General features: G+C 38.7%; 1 protein-coding gene across 1 annotated transcript in view; it reads right to left on the bottom strand.

The window, feature by feature from the left end:
• Nucleotides 1-21,810, bottom strand: part of PTPRR (protein tyrosine phosphatase receptor type R) — a 227,503-nt gene that overhangs the window by 178,675 nt on the left and 27,018 nt on the right. The window contains exon 2 of the mRNA XM_089674106.1: nucleotides 8,413-8,717. Within this exon, the coding sequence (XP_089530232.1) occupies nucleotides 8,413-8,717 (305 nt within the window). The remainder of the gene's footprint in view (nucleotides 1-8,412; nucleotides 8,718-21,810) is intronic.

Raw genomic sequence — 21,810 nt, 5'->3', positions numbered from 1 at the left:
ACTAAGGTTCCTTAGATGCTGCTCTGGGTGTCAGCAGTGGCAAATGCATGACATGAACATACACTAAGGGGACAGTCTTGTTAGAGAATAGTGACAGGCGGCCATCCTTCAATACAAATAATATTTTCTACAGCTCTAGGGTGATGCTGGAAGCTGCAAACCAGGAGAGTGGCTTACTACCTGCCTAGTTGTGGGATATGGCAGGATGTGTGAACAAAAAGGCTGGCATAACAGAATTACAAACAGCTCATATACTGTATATGCATATGAAATATGTATTTGTTTCACAAATATAGATATGGGAAAAACATTAAATGATTCCATTTAGGTCTGGTTCACACATATGTGTTTTTGGTGCTTTTTGTAGAAATGCACTACATTTCATTTAACATGGTTTCTTATGAAACACGTTCACATCTATACTTTTTTTCAGCTGCTGTGTTTTTTGGAAAGGACTCTGTAGAAAAGCATGTAGTGCATTTTCGACACGTTTTGCTTTTTTAATCTGCCCAACAACAAATTGGCAAAAAAAAAGCATAAAAACACAGAATGCGTCAAAAAACGCGCGAAAAACACGTCAAAAGTGTATGTGCAAAGATGCAAAATGCACCGCAAAAAGCACTGCAAAAACAGATCAAAAGCAAACTGCATAGGTGTAAACCAAGCCTTAGGCTGGCCATACAATATACAATTTTCTTGAGAATTTTGCTTTAGATTTACCAAAAACCATATAATATGAGGTCAAACCTAAACAACATTTTCAGTAGTATCCAAATGGGCACTATATAGTTGAAGGTAAAGCTAAAGGAAATTGGGCAGAAATTGGACAGAAATTTGTAAGAAATTTGTATAGTGTGCGGCCAGCCTTAGAGTCCCATTAGGTATAAAAAAAAGCTTACTAAGCCAAATAAGTACTCTATTTTTTGGACACTTTGGCCCAGATTTACTATGAGGGTACACAAACAGACACATTGTATTCTCAGTGTATTTCTATGTGCCTGCAAAGTACATATATATGCACTGAGACAACATTTTATATACAATAGATTTACTACGAAGGTTCTTTTTCAATTAAATGTTCTGAATCTATAGCAGCTAAGCAGTGTTGAGCCTATACTGAAATTGTATATTTCTCTAATGTATTTGGATCTATCACTGTTAGCACTTTTAAATGTTCATACCATGTAGGAATTAAACCTCATTAAGTGCACAGTACAATCATTAAAAGAGATTATGAAAAAAAACAAAGGCCAGTTTAATACCTTTGGGGTGTGTTACTGCATTATGTTTCAGCCCACTCGTTTTGAAATGGCTGCAACACTAATGCCTGGTACATGCAATGAGAAAATCTGTCCAAAAACAATTTTGTAGCAATTGTCTGATAATCTGATCCTTAGTACACAGCTTTTGAGAGCTGATCATGACAGTTCATGCGGAAATATCTGAAGGGACAAGCAAAATGTTTCTCTCGCAAGATCACAGAATGAGCTATTTTCTTGTAGTTGGTACAGTATTTGTACGAAAAAAGTAGAATGACTAAAGCCGTGCGTGCACATAAATGAAAGAATACACTACAAAACATTACACATTATTGTACAAGTTTTATTCTGTCTTACGAGAATTTTCATAACTTTAGTAACCTGTCCATTTTCAATATGAGGCTAGAATGCAAAAAAAATGAAAAGTGGGCAATCATTTGTTCGATATTCTCATCATGTATACTAGGCTTAAAGCTGTGAATCCAGAAAAATCAGTAAAAATCATCAGTAAATCAAACATTGGTTGATATTGGACTGCGCATGCATGCATCCTTGTGTGTATCTCAAACATCAGTAACTGTATGAGATGCCATATGCTGGTGCTTGTAATGGAAATTCCAATCAGAAATATTTGTAGATATGGTGACTTTTTTCCTACAATAGCAAAGTAGTTTAGCTTTTTTTTTATATAATGCTTAATTTTCTTTGCAAACTGATACATCACCAAGCTCAGTTTTAGAAAGACTGAGGAAGTTGTGTGACATCCATACTGATAAATTTGTGATATGTAAGGAGACTGAGGGGATGAGTTGAGGAGTCGAGAGATCTTGTAGATACTGTAGATCTGCATAGAGATGGTATTGGAAGCCATGGAAGGTTATCAACTGGGCCAGGGCAGAGGTATAGAGAGAGAATGATAGTCATCCTTCAGTTTACAAATATACTACTACCTATGTAAATATTAAGTTAAAATTGTTTTTAATTTATCAATGCATAATTTGTCAGTGGGCTAAAAGCGTCCCAATAATGTGTCCACATCCAACAAATTATCTAAAAAAAAAACTGTCAGAGCAAACCTTGCATTGTGGGGCAACCAAAATTAGTTACACATTTTGCCTAAAAAATCCTTAAAATATTATAAGAACAATACAGCACGTGAGGACCAACAAGGCCCCATTAAAATCTTCATCTGTTATAAACTACAGTATCAAGTGCCTTTCTTTTTAACTATTTAATAAAACATAGCATACAGACCAAGAGAATTAATATAGTTTCTTATAGTTTCCTATTTCTTAACTGTACCATATAATAAATTGGCACCTGCTTATCCCAGTCTTCAATTCTGATGTGTTTTGAGGTAAACGACCACTTATTCAGAGAATGCACAACTGATGTCTTGTAGTAAATAAGGTAAGAGTATAATTGAATAGCAATTTATTAAATGCTTCATCAGCTCCCAAACTTTCCATGTGGACTTGCCAATGATTGGGATTCACTATCACATGCAGTAGGATGGGAAACCACTGCACATGGACCTGTAAACCTTCAAGTGCTGCCATCTGAAGCAATTTGGGGCTGGTAATTAGCCCCATGTGACACTAGATACTTGGAGGCAGAAAGTAATGCGAAGGATAAATCCATCTTGTAAGGCACACCATTGAAGGAAAGGGCCAATGTATTGGACCCCAACTTAGTTGATGATTTTAACTAGATATTAACTAGACATTATTCTGAGTGATTACAAAGATCTACCAGATTTTCCTTAATGAACAGTAAACTACTTTTGATTTTCACCAGATACCTGTGAACAGTTGAGCAAACCGTAGAGATATCGTGTGATTACACTAGAAGTCTCAAATGGGACAACTGAAAAGGACAGAGCAGGACAAGAATCATGTGTCCCTGCCACAGGACACACTCTACCAGGGAATTCATTGAGCAGTCATGAAGGGCATCATTAAATGTGAACCCCACAAAGGCTATAAAACTGACAGTAGAAAGCAAACACCACTCCAGGTCAGTTTCCTTACTCCACCACCAATAACACACCACCAGGTGCTGGCCCTGTCAGTCACTGGTTCCATGATAGAAGAAAGATTCTGGTTGACCACACATCTGATAAGATCATCTTTATTGTAGAATACTTCATAAAAACAACTCCAAATACATGAGATAGGGAAAAAGCAAACAACTAACCAGGGGCGGACGGACAACTCATGGGGCCCCCAGGCAATAGGGGATCATGGGGCCCCTGTGTCCTTGCTCAAACTCAAAAAAGACTATGAAAAAGGTACCAGGGGCATCTCATGGGGCCCCCTACTGACCCCGGGCCCTCGGGCAGTGTTCGAGTTTCCAAATGGTCAGTCCGCCCCTGCAACTAACACGTTTCTCACTAATTCTTGATCAAGTACTGAGTTAGTATAAAACGCATTAGCTGTTTGCTGCTTCCACATCTCATGTATTTGGAGTTGTTTTTAATAAGTATTCTACAATAAAGATGATCTTATTGGATGTGCGGCCAAGCAGAATCTTTCTTGCATAATGGAAAGTTGACAGGTTATTTCTTTTTCTGTTAAGGAACAAGGTGTGGTATTTTTTTCTGGAATCGTGGCAGTTGCCTGCTTGTATATATGGGATATATTTAGGCAATTATTTTGCAACAAACCTAGCATAAAGAAGCTTCATCCTTCATCAAGTTTCTTGATTAAACTGGTGCTAGAGAGTAAGTGCCATGATTTATGCTACAGAGTGATGTACTGTCCAGACCACTCAGCTCTCCACTTTGTGCAGTAAATAGGTAACTTCATTAGGAGAAAATGGAAGCCAGTAATTGACTCTTAATGTAATATAGCAGAAGGATAAATATGACCAGACCTAGCCTTGGAGACAACTATATATTAAATATATAAAAATACAAAAAAAAAACAATAATGGTGTTTAAAAATTCTTCCCAGATTACACCAACCTCTGTTTTTTAATCATAGCACGCACAATATACAATAAGCACTTTTGCTCTGTACCTAATGGGCTCATTGCGGTCAATTCAATAAAGGTTACTGTATGCGATATGAAGGTCACGTGACTCATTTTTATGCAATGTCGCACAAGATAATAGAAAAGTCAACTCATCAAAGTAAAATATTGAATTGTTAAAATAGTGAGATAAATACCGCAAAAAACATGGGCTATAAAAGTTTTAGTAAACCCAAAACAATAAAATCAGTCTGTAATTGCAGTAAAACATGCTTGTTATGCCCTAAGGGGTCAATCCTTTGCATTGTGCTAAAAGGCTTTTTGATCCTGACTTCTCTAATCTCTGATCCTCCCCTTCTTCCAGCATCCCCTTCTTATCTCCTGACAAGACATATCGTGTGTAGCCACTCTGCACGTGCTCAGTGTAGTGTGTATTGCTAGAGAGGGTTTTTATTTCTTGGGAGAGTGCATGTCATTAGCATAGGGCCAATAAGCACTGTTCAGTCAGAGGCCAGGGGTTCTCCATACTCCTAGAGCAGCATATAAACTCCTCCTGCAAGCTTTAACATGTGCTCCACTGGACACTGACAGAAGTTGCAAGACTGCTCTAACTGCTGATGAGAAAAGGTATTTAGCAGTTTATCAAACATCAAAAAAAGAAAATTCCCAGCTCTAACTTGCCAGTCAGCCTGCAAACAAACCGAATTAACCTAACAGTATGCGTTAAACACAGGGGTTTAGTTAGCACACATTTGCAAATACATGCGTAAGCTGCAGAGCCTTGTCACGGCACCCCAGTATTCTGTAGTTCCTAATTATACAAATTTTAAGAGCCCCCATGTATTTAATGGATAGACCAAGGGCAGGTGGACCTAAGGGAGCCCACCCCTTCTTAAGGTACAGGAGAGCACTGATAGATAAAATACTATATCTGTGTGAATGAATTTTATTTTTTTCTATGGCATTTGGAAAGATAAATGACAATCTGTTTTATAATACAACACAACAGTGATGCAGTGTACTGCTGCAAAAAAGATACACAGAAGCCATGCACAACATGTGCTGAAAAATGTTACTTTACAGAGACCCTGTTGCCAGAACATTTATTTCAACAGCGATCTACCTATAAAATTACTGTTAATGTGCATTTAAGTATTTTAGGCATGTTTATAACTGAAAAAACCTCCATTGCTTAGACATCCAAAAATCTTGAGACTGCTGCTGGGTGCCTCTAAGTTGTAATGTCTACTGATCCAGCAGTGCCCCTTTGCTCTTCCCCTACAGCTATATAAAAGGTTATGTATTGAATTGAAGAAAGGAGTGGAAGAGCATGGCCAGTACAGACAGTGATTAGACAGGGAAGAGGAGAGGGCTATGACATGCAAGGAGGGAGAGGGCTATGTTAGGAAACTGACTCTTCCTGGAGCAGTCACATTTTCTAGCAAGTTCAAAAGCTCATTGCAACTGGATAACTCAATTATTTATGGAAAGGAAAAAATCTAATTAAGCTTTAAAATTCTTGATTTATATGTGCTTTCACTTGGAATATTTATTTAAACTTTTTATGGACCACCTTGTTTTAGAGATGATTTTGCTCAATAGGAATTGAATCCAGCAACCATCAGGAATAACGAATGTATTTGATTTTATTTCAGAATTACATTGTTAAATTTATCTAGAAGCACAGTCACTCTGACCAATGTAGCAGCAAGATTGCTGATGACTCCTGGTCACTAGAGCGCTACAGGTAGTCCTCCTGACTGGTATAAACAGAAATTAAATTTCCCACAAATTTCTTTATTTTTAGTTTTTAGGGACACAATCTGGGGTGTTTTGCATCTAGAAACAGAATTGTAAAATTAGGGACTGTCCATAACCACTTGCCCTCCTGAGGATTTATCCTCCTTCCTGACCAGGCCATCTTTTGCGTTACGGCCAGGGGCGGACTGACCATTTGGAAACTCGGGCACTGCCCGAGGGCCCGGGGTCAGTAGGGGGTCCCATGAGATGCCCCTGGTACCTTTTTCATAGGCTTTTTTGAGTTTGGGCAAGGACACAGGGGCCCCATGATCCCCTATTGCCCGGGGGCCCCATGGGTTGTCAGTCCGCCCCTGGTTACGGCATTGCGTTTTTTTAACTGACAATTGTGCAGTCATGCAATGCTGCACCCAAATGAAATTTATGTCCTTTTTTTCCCCCACAAATAGAGCCTTCTTTTGGTGGTATTTTTTGCACTATAAAATAATAAAAGACCGAGAATTTTGAGAAAAAAGCAATATTCTTGAATTTTTGCTATTAAACATGTCCAGTAAACAAAATTTAAAAATCTAATTTCATCATAAATTTAGGCCAAAATGAATTCTGCTAATTGTCTTGCTAAAAAAATATCAATACACTTAAATTAATTAATTTCCGTGAAAGTTATAGTGCTTAAAAATGGCGGTATATATACTGGACTTTTAAAAAAAAATTTCCTACTAATGGCGGCGATCAGCGACTTATAGCGGGACACTAGGGGGAACTGACTTGGTATCACCAAGTGACACCAATACAGTGATCAGTGCTAATAAAAAGCACTGACACTGTACTAATGGCACTGGGCAGGAAGGGGTTAACATAAGGGGCAATCAAAGAGTTAACTGTTTTACTAAGTGCTGTGTTCGTGTGCTTCACTGTAAGGAGCTGACAGGGAGGAGAACTGTTTTGTTTAGTAACAGTTCTCCTCCCTGTCGGAGATCCTTGGCAATTACTGGGCGCCAATGAGTAATCACTGGCCAGGACCCAGTGATTGATAGGCGTGGCTCCAAATGGTGGTGCGGGTAGAGCGTGCGCCCCCACCCGGACATGCAAAATCTTATATATATATATATATATATATATATATATATATATATATATATGATTGTAAGCTCGAAAGAGCAGGGCTCTTGAACCCCTCCTGTTTTGTTTTGTTACTGTATTGTCTCATGTTCTGTCCCCCAATATAATGTACAGCGCTGAGCAAACCTTTTAGCTCTATATAAATACTGTATAATAATAATAATAATATATATATGTGTGTGAATTTGCGCACAGCTGCCGCCCTGTAGCAATATTTCTGCTATGGGGCGAAGCTAAAAGCGGTTAAAAATAAGGGGTAATGGGCCATTCTAATATACAGAACACTATGTGGTTCTTGGCTTGCTCCAGTACTTTTGAAGATAATATCTATGACTATGTGGTTCGGTTTCAGTTCCACCGGTTTGAGAAAAATCCTGTGGGGTTGAAATTTGTGATCCTGGCAGATTTATGGTAACTTGCAGGGCCAGATTAATTGTAACCATAATTCCCTGCAATGGCCTTTTAAGTTAGGTCAGCTGCCTGCTGGGGGCTTTGTTATGTGCCAGTCCACTCAGGATACAAATAGCGGCACACAACAACCATGGGGGGAGATTTACTAAAACAGGGGTGCACACAGAATCTGGTGCAGCTGTGCATAGTAACCAATCAGCTTCTAACTTCAGCTTGTTCAATTAAACTTTGACAATTAAACCGGGAATCCAATTGGTTTCTATGCACAGCTACACCAGATTCTCAGATTCTGTTGCACCAGTTTTAGTAAATCACCCCCATAGTGTCAGTGTGTTGGACGCCATTGCAGGGAAAAGATACTGTAGTGAAAGTTATCTGGTATCAGTTATCCAGCAGACAGAATTTTATCCCGGCACAATGCAACACATCATGTTGGTCTCTACTGAAAACTATGCATTTTCTTATGTCTGTATATGCGGCAAAATGCTCAATATGATGGGGCAGATTTACTAGTAGAACAAAGATGGTTCATTTTAATGCTCAGTGAGTTTAGAAAATACTGGTGAAGCTGTGTTAACTTATCCAATCAAATTCAAGGGAAATAAAAAAAACAATTTCTTTTTGTACATGGTTGGACAATGGAAGTTTTTTTTTAAAGATCACTGAACCTTTACTTTACAAAGTAAGTATTTACCTGCAAAATCTCTCTGTAGTAAGTCCACCCCTTTGCATCACCTATTAAAAATAATTAAATTCTTCCATTCTTTCACCACTGTTTATCTTTCAGTGCTGGTCTACATTTGCCTGCTTTTTAGCCAGCAATGCTCCTCAGTCTTAACCTTTTCATTATAAAAGACAATGACCTACTTTACTCACATGGTACACTTACCACTAAAATCACACAAGATTCTGGAATGGGAAGATTTTCTATTTCAACATCCCGATCCTCTGAAGCCAGCAGATTAAGGGCTTGGTTGTGCGATGATCGGGGGAAAGCTGATTTCATATAAAGTGCAGGAATAAGATTGCTGCCTTTCAGGTTAGCTGGAGAGTGAAAATTGTGTTCAGGCATTTTCTGTCTTTCTAAGTCCAAACTCTTCTCAATACTTTGCACATGACTGTAAATAAACCTGGACCTCCCGTTCTTCCTTTCACGGATTGCCAAGAAATGATCATTGTCTCCAGAGAAGCACTCTGTTAGGGTAGAAAACAGAATAAATCTTATCATTTTACTTATGTATTAAAAAGACTGGCCTCTTGTAATGTAAAAAGTATCTTTTCCTGTATGATAAAACAAAAATGGAATGCAGAGCTGCTGAAAGCAGTTGATCTACATGTCAAAGTGATCATTTTGTTTTTAAATATTTTTCATGAAAGGTTTCAATGATTTTTTTTATACAACCTTAGGTGCAAGTGGAATGATAGGCTACATATTCCAATTAAGTCTGTATTTCTAATTCCTGCCTCCCTAGCACCACTGTCTTATTCTGCAATCTCCCTTTTGTTATTTAGGATCAGGAACAGCTCCATTTTCTCAGGTTAGAAGAGTGGCACCAGTCTAAAGTCTGTGCCACTCTTTATCCCCCCCAGAGAGTACATCACAGATACAGTGTACAAATATTACTTGAATCATACAATCGTTTACAAGTAGACTCAACAGCAAAGATCACTTTCTAAAATACTACCAGTTGTTTGGACATCACCTTATTATACAGCACCATTAAAAGACCCTGTTAGTGTAGCAATTAGAAATCAGTTAACCAATTGATGCCTAGAGTACGGAGTGTATAGAATATGCTGCGTTTATTTTCTGAGACTAAGGATTGAGCTGTGTTTGAGCCTAATTGCCATGAAGGGAAATAGTGGTGGACTGTCCTATGTCAGAACTGTGGATGCTGAAAAGGGTTAGAAATGATCTAGCAAAAATGTTGCATCTGATGTGAAGAGCATCTCCAGTCCCAGCTCTCCCTATAGTCATGTCTACTGATGCATTTCACCCTGCCCCCGGGGCTTAGTCCTAGAGGTAGGATCCTGGAGCAAGACTCCTGACTATTTATGCATCATTAGCTGCTAAAAAACAATGCATGTGACTAGTGTAAACAAATCAGGCAATGAGAAAAACAAACAGAGAGCTTCCCATTTCAATAGGCTATTAACTGGATGGTTCACACTCACTCACTTATAAATGGAGTAGTGATTCAAAACAAATATAAAAAATAATGTTGGTTGAGCAGAATAAAGATGGGAAAAAACTCACAAAAATCAAAAAAGACATAAATACAGTTGTGTTCAAAATAATAGCAGTGTGTTGAAAAAAGTGAATAAAGCTCCAAATCCTTCTAATAGCTTTTACTTCCATACACACAAATGCATTGAGAACACTACACATTCTATTCCAAATCAAAACATGAAGAAAAATATATCAAATTTGTGTTGTTCCTCTAAAAAAATTGAAGAAAAGTGAATATTAGACTGTTCAAAAAAATAGCAGTGTTTGTATTCTTCTTTACAAACTCAAACATTCACTATATAAACTGAAAAATGTTTGAAGATTTTGCTTTCCTTTGAATCACTTAATGAATATTTAGTTGTATAAGCACTGTTTCTGAGAACTGCTGTACATCTGTGTTGCATGGAGTCAACCAACTTCTGGCACCTGTGAACAGGTATTCCAGCCCAGGATAATTGGACTACATTCCACAGTTCTTCTCTATTTCTTGGTTTTGCCTCAGAAACTGCATTTTTTATGTCACCCCACAAGTTTTCTATTGGATTAAGATCCGGGGATTGGGCTGGCCACTCCATAACGTCAATCTTGTTGGTCTGGAACCAAGATGTTGCACGTTTACTGGTGTGTTTGGGGTCATTCTCTTGTTGGAACACCCATTTCAAGGGCATTTTCTCTTCAGCATAAGGCAGCATGACCTCTTCAAGTATTCTGATGTATTCAAACTGATCCATGATCCCTGGTATGTGATAAATAGGCCCAACACCGTAGTATGAGAAACATCCCCATTTTATGATGCTTGCGCAACCATGCTTCACTGTCTTCACAGTGTACTGTGGCTTGAATTTAGTGTTTGAGGGTCGTCTGACAAACTGTCTTCAGCCACTAGACCCAAAAAGAACAATCTTACTTTCATCAGTCCACAAAATGTTGCGCCATTTCTCTTTAGGCACAATAGCTTCTTCCAGATGCCTTCCTATGTGCTGGAATTTTAGACTAGATGCAAAATGATTGACTTTGTGAAACACCGCTTCAAGTGCTGATGCCATAGCTCAAGTTTTCCACTGCTATTTAGGGTGCTGGCACGAATGCTTATCCAGAGAGAGCTGTGATTACCAACAGAGCAGGGGCGGGCTGACCATTTGGAAACTCGGGCAATGTGCTCTTTGGTAAATTATAACCCCTTCAGCACATGTCTTTTTTTCAGCAGTGGGACTTTGCAGGGGCTTCTTGCAGATAGCTTGGCTTCACATAGGCGTCTTCTAATTGTAACAGTACTCACAGGTAACTTTAGACCTTCTTTGATCTTCCAGGAGCTGATTGTTGGCTGAGTCCTTGCTATTTTGGCTATTCTTCTATCCATTGCGAATAATAGTTTTTCGCTTTCTTCCACATCTTTCAGATTTTGGTTGCCATTTTAAAGCATTTGCGATCATTTTAGCTGAGCAGCCTATCATTTTCTGCACCTCTTTATATGTTTTCCCCTCTCCAATCAACTTTTCAATCAAGGTATGCTGTTCTTCTGAACAATGTCTGGAACGACCCATTTTCCTCAGAATTTCAGAGAGAAATGCACTGTAACCAGCATGTACAACATTTGCTGCCTTCCTTCCTTAAATAAGGGCAATAATTGCCACCTGTTTTTCAAAGAATGAATGACCTCACTAATAGAACTCCACACTGCTATTATTTTGAACATGCCCCTTTCAATTAGTGATTCAATAACACAGAATCAGCAGCATGCATGTCATGACTGTTGGGTCTGTTGGATTTCTATTACTCTACTACACCTGCTAGTAAATTATTTGCCATGTAGAAATATCATTTCTACCAAAAACAGTGATTGATCAGGTTAGTGATGTCTGACTGCTATTATTTTGAACACAACTGTACTAGAATAGCTCGGTGTGCAACATTACTCTGTTGCAGGGGCGGACTGACAACTCATGGGGCCCCCGGGCAATAGGAGATCATGGGGCCCCTGTGTCCTTGCCCAAACTCAAAAAAGCCTATGAAAAAGGTACCAGTAGCATCTGACCCCCTACTGACCCTGGGCCCTCGGGCAGTGCCCGAGTTTCCAAATGGTCAGCCCGCCCCTGCTCTGTTGGTAATCACAGCTCTCTCTGGATAAGCATTTGTGCCAGCACCCTAAATAGCAGTGGAAAACTTGAGCTATGGCATCAGCACTTGAAGCAGTGTTTCACAAAGTCAATCATTTTGCATCTAGTCTAAAATTCCAGCACATAGGAAGGCATCTGGAAGAAGCTATTGTGCCCTATTGATACTAATGATGGCCAGGGTCCAGCCACCACAGAGACAGACTACCCACTCTGTGGCTGGAAGGGCAAGTAATTTAGTCTATTAGAATTTCAGTTCTAAGATTATGGGGTGGAGTAGGCGATCTGGAGGTACAGAGGTCACTATTCCAAACAAAAAATGCAGTAGAAATGAAACTTGATGTTAATTTTAATTGGTAGCATCATGGGACCGGTATTTTTTACTAACAGTGGTGACAACCTATTGCAATGCCAGAGACAATGAGATCCTAGTTACATTGGCAGGCAAGGCGGCAATATGGAACCTGACAGTTAGAAACATGACTTGATGGAGGTTATGTGTCACCCCATGCAGCCCTGCCACAATAGGCCATGGCCTATGTGTATTGCGAAAACCATCCCTATGATATACATGTTGTTCTATTTTGCTCAGTTGTTTCTCATAAAAAAACTGATTTTGTACACTGGCAAGTCTATTTGGGCAGGAAAAGATGTTATCATCTAGATATGGCAGGGTTATGGATCTCATGCTTTTAATATGCAGCTGAAAAACATTTTACAGCATCTTTATTTTCTCGTTTTTTGACATCTGTCAGACACAACATTGGAAACACCATTTAAAAATGAGTACACAAAGTTCAAAAACTCCTTTTGGTTATTTTCCACATGATCTGTTAAGCAGGATGATTGCATCTTCTAATGTAAACGGGTGTATATTGATTATTGCTGCTAGAGACATACTGAGTTGTACTGAGGAGCAATTCATAACTTAGAACATAAGCTGTACTGTACTAACCACCCACTTACCCTAAGATGATAAATCTCATTATGTTTTCTTTCATTTCCTTGGCTAATTTAACTTTTTTAAACATATTTGTTATTAGTAAGCCACCGAAAGTGTAAATGATAACAGAAAATAAACAAATATGTGTAAGATGAGTTTTTCTAATTAACAATTTTATGGGAAAATCGTGGTACAATGTGTATCCTCAGCAATCATAAAATTAATTAATGAGACAACGATACAAATAAGTTACTGCTTAAATATCAGCACATTTCAATCTTCCTTACATGTAAAGATAAAGTATGCATGGGATTGGCACAAAATATTGTTGTAATATAAAAGAGCTACAGGACAGCAATAAAATGAAATAACAAATCAACAAACCTAATAAGATGCTGACTTAATGATACAAACTAGAAATGCTTTGGAGTAAGCTTCTGAAATGAATGCTTTTATTGGGCTACGTTAATTGAAAGCACAAACTACAAAATATACTTTTGTACAGAATATAAACATGTCTTTTTATAATTTTGCAATGTATCCATTATTTTTAATGTATGAATGTGAAATGTACTGTATGTATGCTTGTATTTGAATTTTAATGATTTCATTGACAGAGCATTTTTTTTTTTGTACAAATGTTTGAAAAATCATTTTAGGCCAGAAGCATACTTAAAACTCCCAAAACAATACATATTTTCTGAAAGCAGAGACCCTAAAGAATAAGATAGTGGTAGATCAAGATTTTTATGTCACATGGTTTATCAAGCGCAAAATCTTACCAAAAGTACACTCCTAATAATTGTAGGGCATACAAACGTAATATATAACCTTAATTAAATGAAACGGTGACAAATTTCAGTACTCTAAGTTTTTCATAGGTGATGCTTTAAAAACCCCTACAAGTCACCAGTTTAGAGTTAACTATACATAATTGGCCTAGAATTGTTACTCTCACTCCAGCATGTGAAGTGCAATCAAAGTTTTCATGCACAGCCAGCTCGATGCATGTGTGTACATTCATATGTGCATGTATGTGGGGGTGAAGGAGAGGCTCAAAAACATTTGTGGTGGGTTTTTAGGTGCTTGGCTGCTTTATTTTTCATCACATCGTCACAGGTTCTCTTTATTAAGACAGGTTCTCCTTAATGAGATCAGGGGTCTAAAGGAGATCTGATGTGTTCCTCCAATGAAGCTAATGGAACACACATTAGCTTCATCCCTGGACAAACCGATCGGAGAAAGTGACACCAGAAACCAGAATGAATGTTTTACCCATGTCTTCAGTATTCTTAGTAGGAAGGGGACATGAAGGAACTGATGTTCACTGATCTCCTTCCCCTCTACCCGGGGGCACCCATCATGCCAGTCCTGGGTCTGCCAATGGAAGCATGCAGCCTGGAAAACATGCCAGGGCACACAGGGGGAGGGGAGGGGGACAGTGTTCCACTGTTTTGTTTTTTTTCACCATGTAAAAGAAAAAAGAGCAAACACTTTGAAAAAAATGTTTTCCCTTACTTTCTGGTATAAAATATAACAAATGAAAATGTCAAGTGAACATGAACATCCCCAAAATGACCTCTGGGAGGATGGAGATGAAGGGTTTAGTGTGCAGCATAAGGGAGGTGAAGGCATAATGGAGATGATGTGTACAGACAAGGAAAGGGGGTGAAAGAGTTAAAAAAAACAAACCCACTTTAAACTATATCATAAAATAATGAAATCTGCTGTTGCTTACCCTTCATTGATTATATCTTCATTCATAAGACCCTTCTGCCTCAATTCCCTGCATTGTGAGGGCAGGAGGAAGGGCCTCAAATGTAAACAGGGACTGATGATCACAAGGCATAGAACCATTCTGACTGGCTCTGTGCATTTTGCTTGTGATCTGCGCCATGATTGAAGGCATTGTGCATGAATCCAGGCACACACACACAGGTTTATTTACTAAAGCTGGAGAATGCAAAATCAAGCTAATTTCTGCACAGTCAGCTTCCTGGTTTTATTGACAAACAATAATTGAACAAGCTGAGGTTAGAAGCTGATTGGTTTCTATGCAGTAGTGAGCCTGATTTAGCACTCTCCAGCATTAGTAAATAAACCCCATTTTAAAATGCCACTCCATAGCACCATGGCCACCACTCCACTGTTGTTTTAAAACTTATGGTGGTAGTAAAGTAGTTAAAGCTAAATTGAAGTCACAAAGCTTTTTGTTTATAGTTGTGAACCCTTGTAAGTTACAATTTGTGGCTATTCCTAGAAATGCTATAAAATACCCCTTTTCTCAATGAAAATGTTGCTTTTTGCCCTCCCACTCAGTCACCAAGTAAAAGCCACCCCCCCCCCCCCGTGTCCGCACACAGGTTAAGAGAGGGTGTGTTTCTAACCAGCTCTGTTACTGAGTGCTCATTACTGAGAGCACTAGGTCCAACTTTTGTGCCTGTTGGACTGCACAGTCATATTTATAAATCTCACACAGCTGCTGTAACAGCAAAGTGCAGGTAAGGGCTCATGTACACTACAGCTGATAAAACTCATGTTCAGGAGCTTTTCTGCATTTTTTTCAGCAGCCCCTGAACTCTCCCTAATGTTTTCCTATGTGTCCATGTACACTATGTCCTTTACAGTCGTTTACATGCAGTTGAATTTACAGTCGTTTTTTTTAACTCACCAAACTTGCATTTAGAGTAAATTTTATCAGCGTTTCAAATGCCAAACACTTGTAATCGCGTGTAACTGTGTTTATAAGTGTTTGCGTTTAGAAGCATTTTTTAACTGTTCCATATCCGAATGCTGTTCAGAGCCTTTTTTCAGCATCATCAGAAATGCATGCAAAGTGTTTTCCATGTATTCAAATGGACCCGGTACACCAGCGCAGTCAGTTCCAGGTTTTGTGTGAAGGACAAAATGGTAGAACGTGCTGCATTATGCTCATGATGGGATCCATAGTGAATGCAACCAGAAAAGACAGGTAATCTCAACACATACTGCTCTCTCTGCTTCTGCTCTCTCTATTTCTCTCAAAATGTCTGAAATAGTAAATTTTTTTACTGGTTTTCAGTGCACTCTGGGCATTTGGGAAGGTTTCCTGATGTTATCTTTAAAAACGCTTCTAAACGCAAACACGCATAAATGCTTATAAACGCGGTATGCAAATGTGGCTAAACAGACATTTTTTAACCTACATTTTCCAGCAGTTTCCATCGTTCAGCAGTGTTTTCCAAACATACATGAACCCTAAGACTGAAAAGAGGTATAATGTCTATGCACAATGTACAACATCCATGTGACTACAGATCTATCCAGTATATCTATCTCACCACCTGCATTCATCTTGCACGGTCTAAAAAGAAATGTGAATGTTTAACAACATGAGGATATTTCTCATTTTAAAAATGTAGTCCACCCAAAGCTCTTATCTTAGTTATATGTACATGTTGTTTAACTGAACTACAGACTGGCTTTTAATATGAGAGCTCCACTCTAAGCCCGGGTTCACATATATGCGGTGCAGTATATCGCATGTGATTCGCACAGGAAACGCACTGCATTCCTGTGCAAATCACATGCGATTTGTGTGCGGTGCGATTGGAGTCATACATTTTGTTTGGCTCTACTCGCACTGCACCCACACCAAAAACGTGCAGCATCCTTTTTTGGGTCTGCATTAGAATTGGATGGCATAGGTATTCACACCTATGCGATCCAATTCTGCACATCACACTGTGTTTTGAGGACCGCTTTCGGGGGGTTGGTAACTTAACATACACACCCGCAGTGGTGAACGGGATGCGATTCTGAAACCGCTGCGAATTCCGCACCACATCAGTGTCAACCAGGGCTAACTGCTGAAGCATACAGAGTCTAAGGCTGGCCATACATTATACAATTTTCTTGAGATTTTTGGTTTAGATTTACCAAAAACCATATAATAGGAGGTCAAACATAACAACACTTTCAATTGTATCCAATTAGGCAGGCCTGTGCACTACATAGTTGAAGGTAAATCTAAAGGAAATTGGGCAGAAATTGGACAGAAAATTGTATAGTGTATGGCCAGCCTTACACCTTCTCTTGTATTCCACCAAGTGAGAAATCCAAAATACAGTAGAAAGGTGGATATCCAATTACCCACTGATATAACCACCCTTTCACCGTGTATTGCATTCTGTAATTAAAAGGACTATATGAGGATTTGCTGAATCATCTACCCAATTGTTATATTCACATCATTCTTCCTGTCTGTTTTTGTTTGGATTTTGTTTTTCATTTATTCTTGTTTTCAGCATTGTTATGTGATGAAACTATGTATACTTCAGATGTTTATCCCGACAGATGATACTGGTATTTGCTGAGACTTTCCATGATCTGAATGTAACCTGTATATGTTATCATTGTGCCTCTTTTCTCAATAAAAATTGTTTTTGGAAAAACAAAATACAGTAGGAAGAAAAACATTATACTATAAATTGGAGGGGCGTAAGATTCTAGTGGGTGATTCAGCTAGCCAGCAGAAATCCAAAATTGAAATATCACTTTCAGCTGGACAGACCATTCAAGCAGGTAAAAGATTACATTGAAAGTAAACCCTCTCTTTTCTCTATGGCCAAGGAAGCTGCCTTCTTAGCCCCTGTTTGATCTGCAGTTCCAGGATGATCAGCTATGATTCCAGGATTTTTTTTGGCTTGAAAGTTGAGTTACCAGCACTTGTGACACTTATCATGTACAGCATGTCTTGAATATAACTGTTACACTGGTGGGTTTATTTCCGCTTTTTTCTTTGTTTCTGTTATAAAAGTTTGCAAATAAATAATTGTTCTTCATAAATGTAGGCCAAAATGTATTCTGCTACATGTCTTTGGTAAGAATAACCCAAATCAGTATTTATTATTTAGTCTGTAGGAAAGTTATAGAGTTCACAAACTATGGGATATTTCTGAAAATTGATCAATCCTGAAGTACTGACGGCCAATCTAATATCTTGAGGCCCTAAAATGTCAGAACAGTACAGATATTCCCAAATGACCGCTTTTATGCAAAGTAGACAGTCCAATGTATTTCATAAGAGGCATGGCGAGTTTTTTGAAGTTGTAATGTTTTTGTCATACGTTTTTGTAAAATGAAGAAATTAAATAAAAAAAATTTCACAATGTTTTTTTTACATACTGTCACCAGTACAGTACAGCGTCAGCATATAACTGGTGTGGCAGTGGTCAGGGACATTGACTGGTGACAGTACGAAAAAAAAAAGATAATTTTATTTTTTTAATAATTATTTTTTTTATTACATTTTTTCTCTTTTTTAAGATTTTTTTTTTCATATTACACTATGACCAAAGTAGTACAATGTTACCATAGTAACATTGTACTACTTTGGGGAACTGATCCGTATTTTTTTTTTACACAATTTGATTGATTATAGCAAAGAATTTCTTTGCTATAAGCAAGCACTTAGCTGAATATATTCTTCAGATAAAATATATTCTTCAGATTTTTTTTAACATATAAAAAAGTCATTTTACATATATTTTTACAGATATTTGTAAATGCATTCCAAAAATGTAGATTTGTATTTTTAAAGACATACAGTATGTTTGTAATGTACTTTTAAAAATATTTTTCAGATATTTTGTAATTTCAACATTATATATATTTATTTATTTAAATATTATTATTAGTATTATTATTATACAGGATTTCTATAGCGCCAACAGTTTGCTCAGCGCTTTACAATATAATGGGAGACAATACAGCAACAATACAGTTCAATACAAGAGGGATAGGAGGGCCCTGCTCCTTGGAGCTTACAATGTAGGAGGGAGGGGCTAGTGGTACAAAGGGTAGTAACTGTGGGGGATGGACTGGTAGGAAGAGTAGAAGATTCCATTGTTAGCTGACGGCAGGATAGGTTTCCTTGAAGAGATAGGTTTTCAGAGATCGCCTAAAAGTGAGCAGGGTAAGCGCTAGTCTGATAAATTGGGGTAGAGAATTCCAGAGGATGGGGGAAGCTCTGGAGAAGTCCTGGAGACGAACATGGGAGGAGGAGACAAGGGAGCTAGAGAGCAGGAGGTGGCGCGAGGAGCGGAGAGTACGGTTTGGGTGATATTTGATCGGTGATGTAATTTGTTAGTAAGGTGGATGAGTCTGGCAGCAGCATTCATGATAGACTGAAGAGGGTATAGCCAAATATATTTTTAAATATATTGAATATGGCCAAAATTGTAGTATTTCAAATATATGGCAATATATTTGGGAAGAATATTTTTAAAAATATATTTCAAATATATTTTTCTTCCATGTGGGAGTGCAGTGCTGAACAGCAAAAAAGGCCATTGTCAAGAAGGGGGTTAAACCTACCAGAGGGCAAGTGGTTCTGTTAGATTTGAAATTAAATTACTACAGGAAACTGGTTGATTCTAAAGAACGTCTGCCTCTTTTAGATGTGGGTTGAACACTCTCTATGAAAATAAAGCTGATTTTTCTTCCCTTTGCTTTGAGAATAGAAATAAGCATCAATACCGTTTTTCATTTCTTTTAACACTCTGAGCAGCCATTATTAGATTATGTCACTATTCCAAAGCTAAAGTGTAGGTTGTGTGAGGATACAAATGTTAAAACATCTTTAGCTGACATGGAGATGTATTGTCCTTTCGGCAAAATTTCAACCTTTAGTAAACGCAAACTGGAAAATAAATGACAGACACCATGAGTTCACTTAACATTTGGAACTGCTTTAGGAAGCTGTCCGTATCCTTCAGTATATTTTAGATATGTTTTATTTCAGCTTGAAACACTTATTCAAAGGAATGTTTGAAGTGACTCTTTACAATACCAAACATTTATTCATTGTGTAACATCTGACATGTCAGTGTGGTGTGGAAGGAAATGATACTCATTAGCCATAAATGTGTTCTCTCTCTTTCTTTCTTTCTTTCTTTCTTTGTCTACCTTTCTCTTAGAGGGCCTCGTGGTCAAAAGTATCTCAAGGGGAAACTGCTCTTGTTACTCCTAGTAACAAATTCTCCTTTCTTTCCGTCATACATCAATACAAATATGTCTACCATATTCATATAATGGCCAGAATGTTAAATCCTTTGTGGAACTATGGGGCTGATTTATTAAGGCCCTTTATCAAGGCTGTCCTCCTGTGTTCTGCATCAAAAAGGATTAAACACAGATCCCCTGCTGAGTGAGATCAGAATGGGATGGACGTCACTTTTGTCACATTTGTGTCTGTTCTAATTTTTACTCCAACTTGTGATGGAGGAAATAAATGGACCCACGCAGTCAGGGGCGGACTGACAACTCAAGGGGCCCCTGGGCAATAGGAAATCATGGGGCCCCTGTGTCTTTGCCCACACTCAAACAACACCCAAAAAAGCCTATGAAAGATACCAAGGGCATCTCATGGGGCCCCCTACTGACCTCGGGCCCTCAGGCAGTGCCCGAGTGACTAAATGGTCAATCCGCCCCTGCATGCAGTCTCTACTGGCAGGTGGATATCGGTGGATGTGTGTCCACTGGAAACAGTGCTCATCCGATCTGTCCACTTTGCATTCCCGTTGAAAACCCATTCCGTTTCAATCTGCAGACCTAAACAGATTCAGATGTGGGCAGATGTAGACCACCCCTAGACATACATTGTATTCCCTCTGGATCCATATATAAAAAAGGAACCAACAGAACACTGGTCTGAATGAGCGCTAAAGGAATACAGGCTGTTCACCTAGCAAAGTGTTCATTTTGGAAAGTGTATTTTAGTAAATACTAGTAAATAGTTGGAGGGAAATAGAAAAAAAAACAGGATTTTTGCTAGCACAATTGGGTATCCAAAGTTAACACAGCTTCACCTTATTCATTGACATTGACTTTACAAAGTGAACTTTAGCCTTGTTAGGTGAACAGCCTCTATTCCTTAAAGGATAAGTTCACCGTTTCGGGCAAAATTTCACTTTTCATAATAAATAGAAGCGTTTTCCAATGCCATTTCAGGCCCAGCCATCCCAATTTGCTTTTCTCCCAGTTACCTTATCCACAGGAGGTTTAAATCTTGTCAGTTTATTTAAATTTTCTAAATGATTTTTGGATTCCATCACTTTCTGCAGATTGTCTGTTAGGCCCCATGTACACAGGACACTTCTGAACAATGGAAACTGACTGCTGGAAAACATAGGTTAAAAAACGTCTGTTGAGCCACATTTGCATAACGTGTTTATGCGCGTTTATGTGCGTTTGTGTGCAACTCCCTCCTCACTAGCCTGCCTCACCACAGGCTATCCCCGCTTCAGTCGATCCTGAATACGGCAGCCAGACTCTTCCACCTTACCAACCTCTCAGTTTCTGCCACCCCCCCTCTGCCAATCCCTCCACTGGCTTCCGATTGCCCAACGGATCAAATTCAAAATCCTAACACTGACGTACAAATCTGTCCATTATACTGCCCAAAACTACATCACCGACCTAATATCCAAGTACCACCCTACACGCACTCTCTGCTCCTCACAAGACCTCCTTCTCTCTAGTTCCCTGGTCTCCTCCTCCCATGCCTGCCTCCAGGACTTCTCCAGGGCGTCACCCATACTCTGGAACTCCCTAGCCCAATCCATCAGACTATCACCTACTCTCCTCTCCTTTAGGCACACCCTGAAAACCCACCTCTTCAGGGAAGCCTACCCCACCCCCTGCTAATTCTTGACCTCCTCCACTCTTCCTACCACTCCCCACAGCTATTTCCTCCTGTACCACTATCCCCTCCTTCCTAGATTGTAAGCTCCAAGGAGCACGGCCCTCGAACCCCTCGTCTATTGTATTGTTAGTGTACTGTCGCATATTCTGTCTCCCATTGTAATGTACAGCACTGAGCAAACTGTTGGCGCTTTATAAATACTGTATAATAATAATAAGAAGCATTTTTTAAAGATAAGCATAGGAGAGCCTCCCAAATGTCCAGAATGCACTGAAAAGTTGTAAATTATTAACTATTTCAGACTGTTTCAGAGA

The sequence above is a fragment of the Staurois parvus genome, unplaced genomic scaffold (assembly GCF_062004578.1).
Source record: "Staurois parvus isolate SC_StPar_1 unplaced genomic scaffold, SC_StPar_1.0 ptg000147l, whole genome shotgun sequence".
Taxonomy (NCBI): domain Eukaryota; kingdom Metazoa; phylum Chordata; class Amphibia; order Anura; family Ranidae; genus Staurois; species Staurois parvus.
Note: the sequence above shows the minus strand (reverse complement) of the source record. Positions and strands in the feature narration are given on the sequence as shown.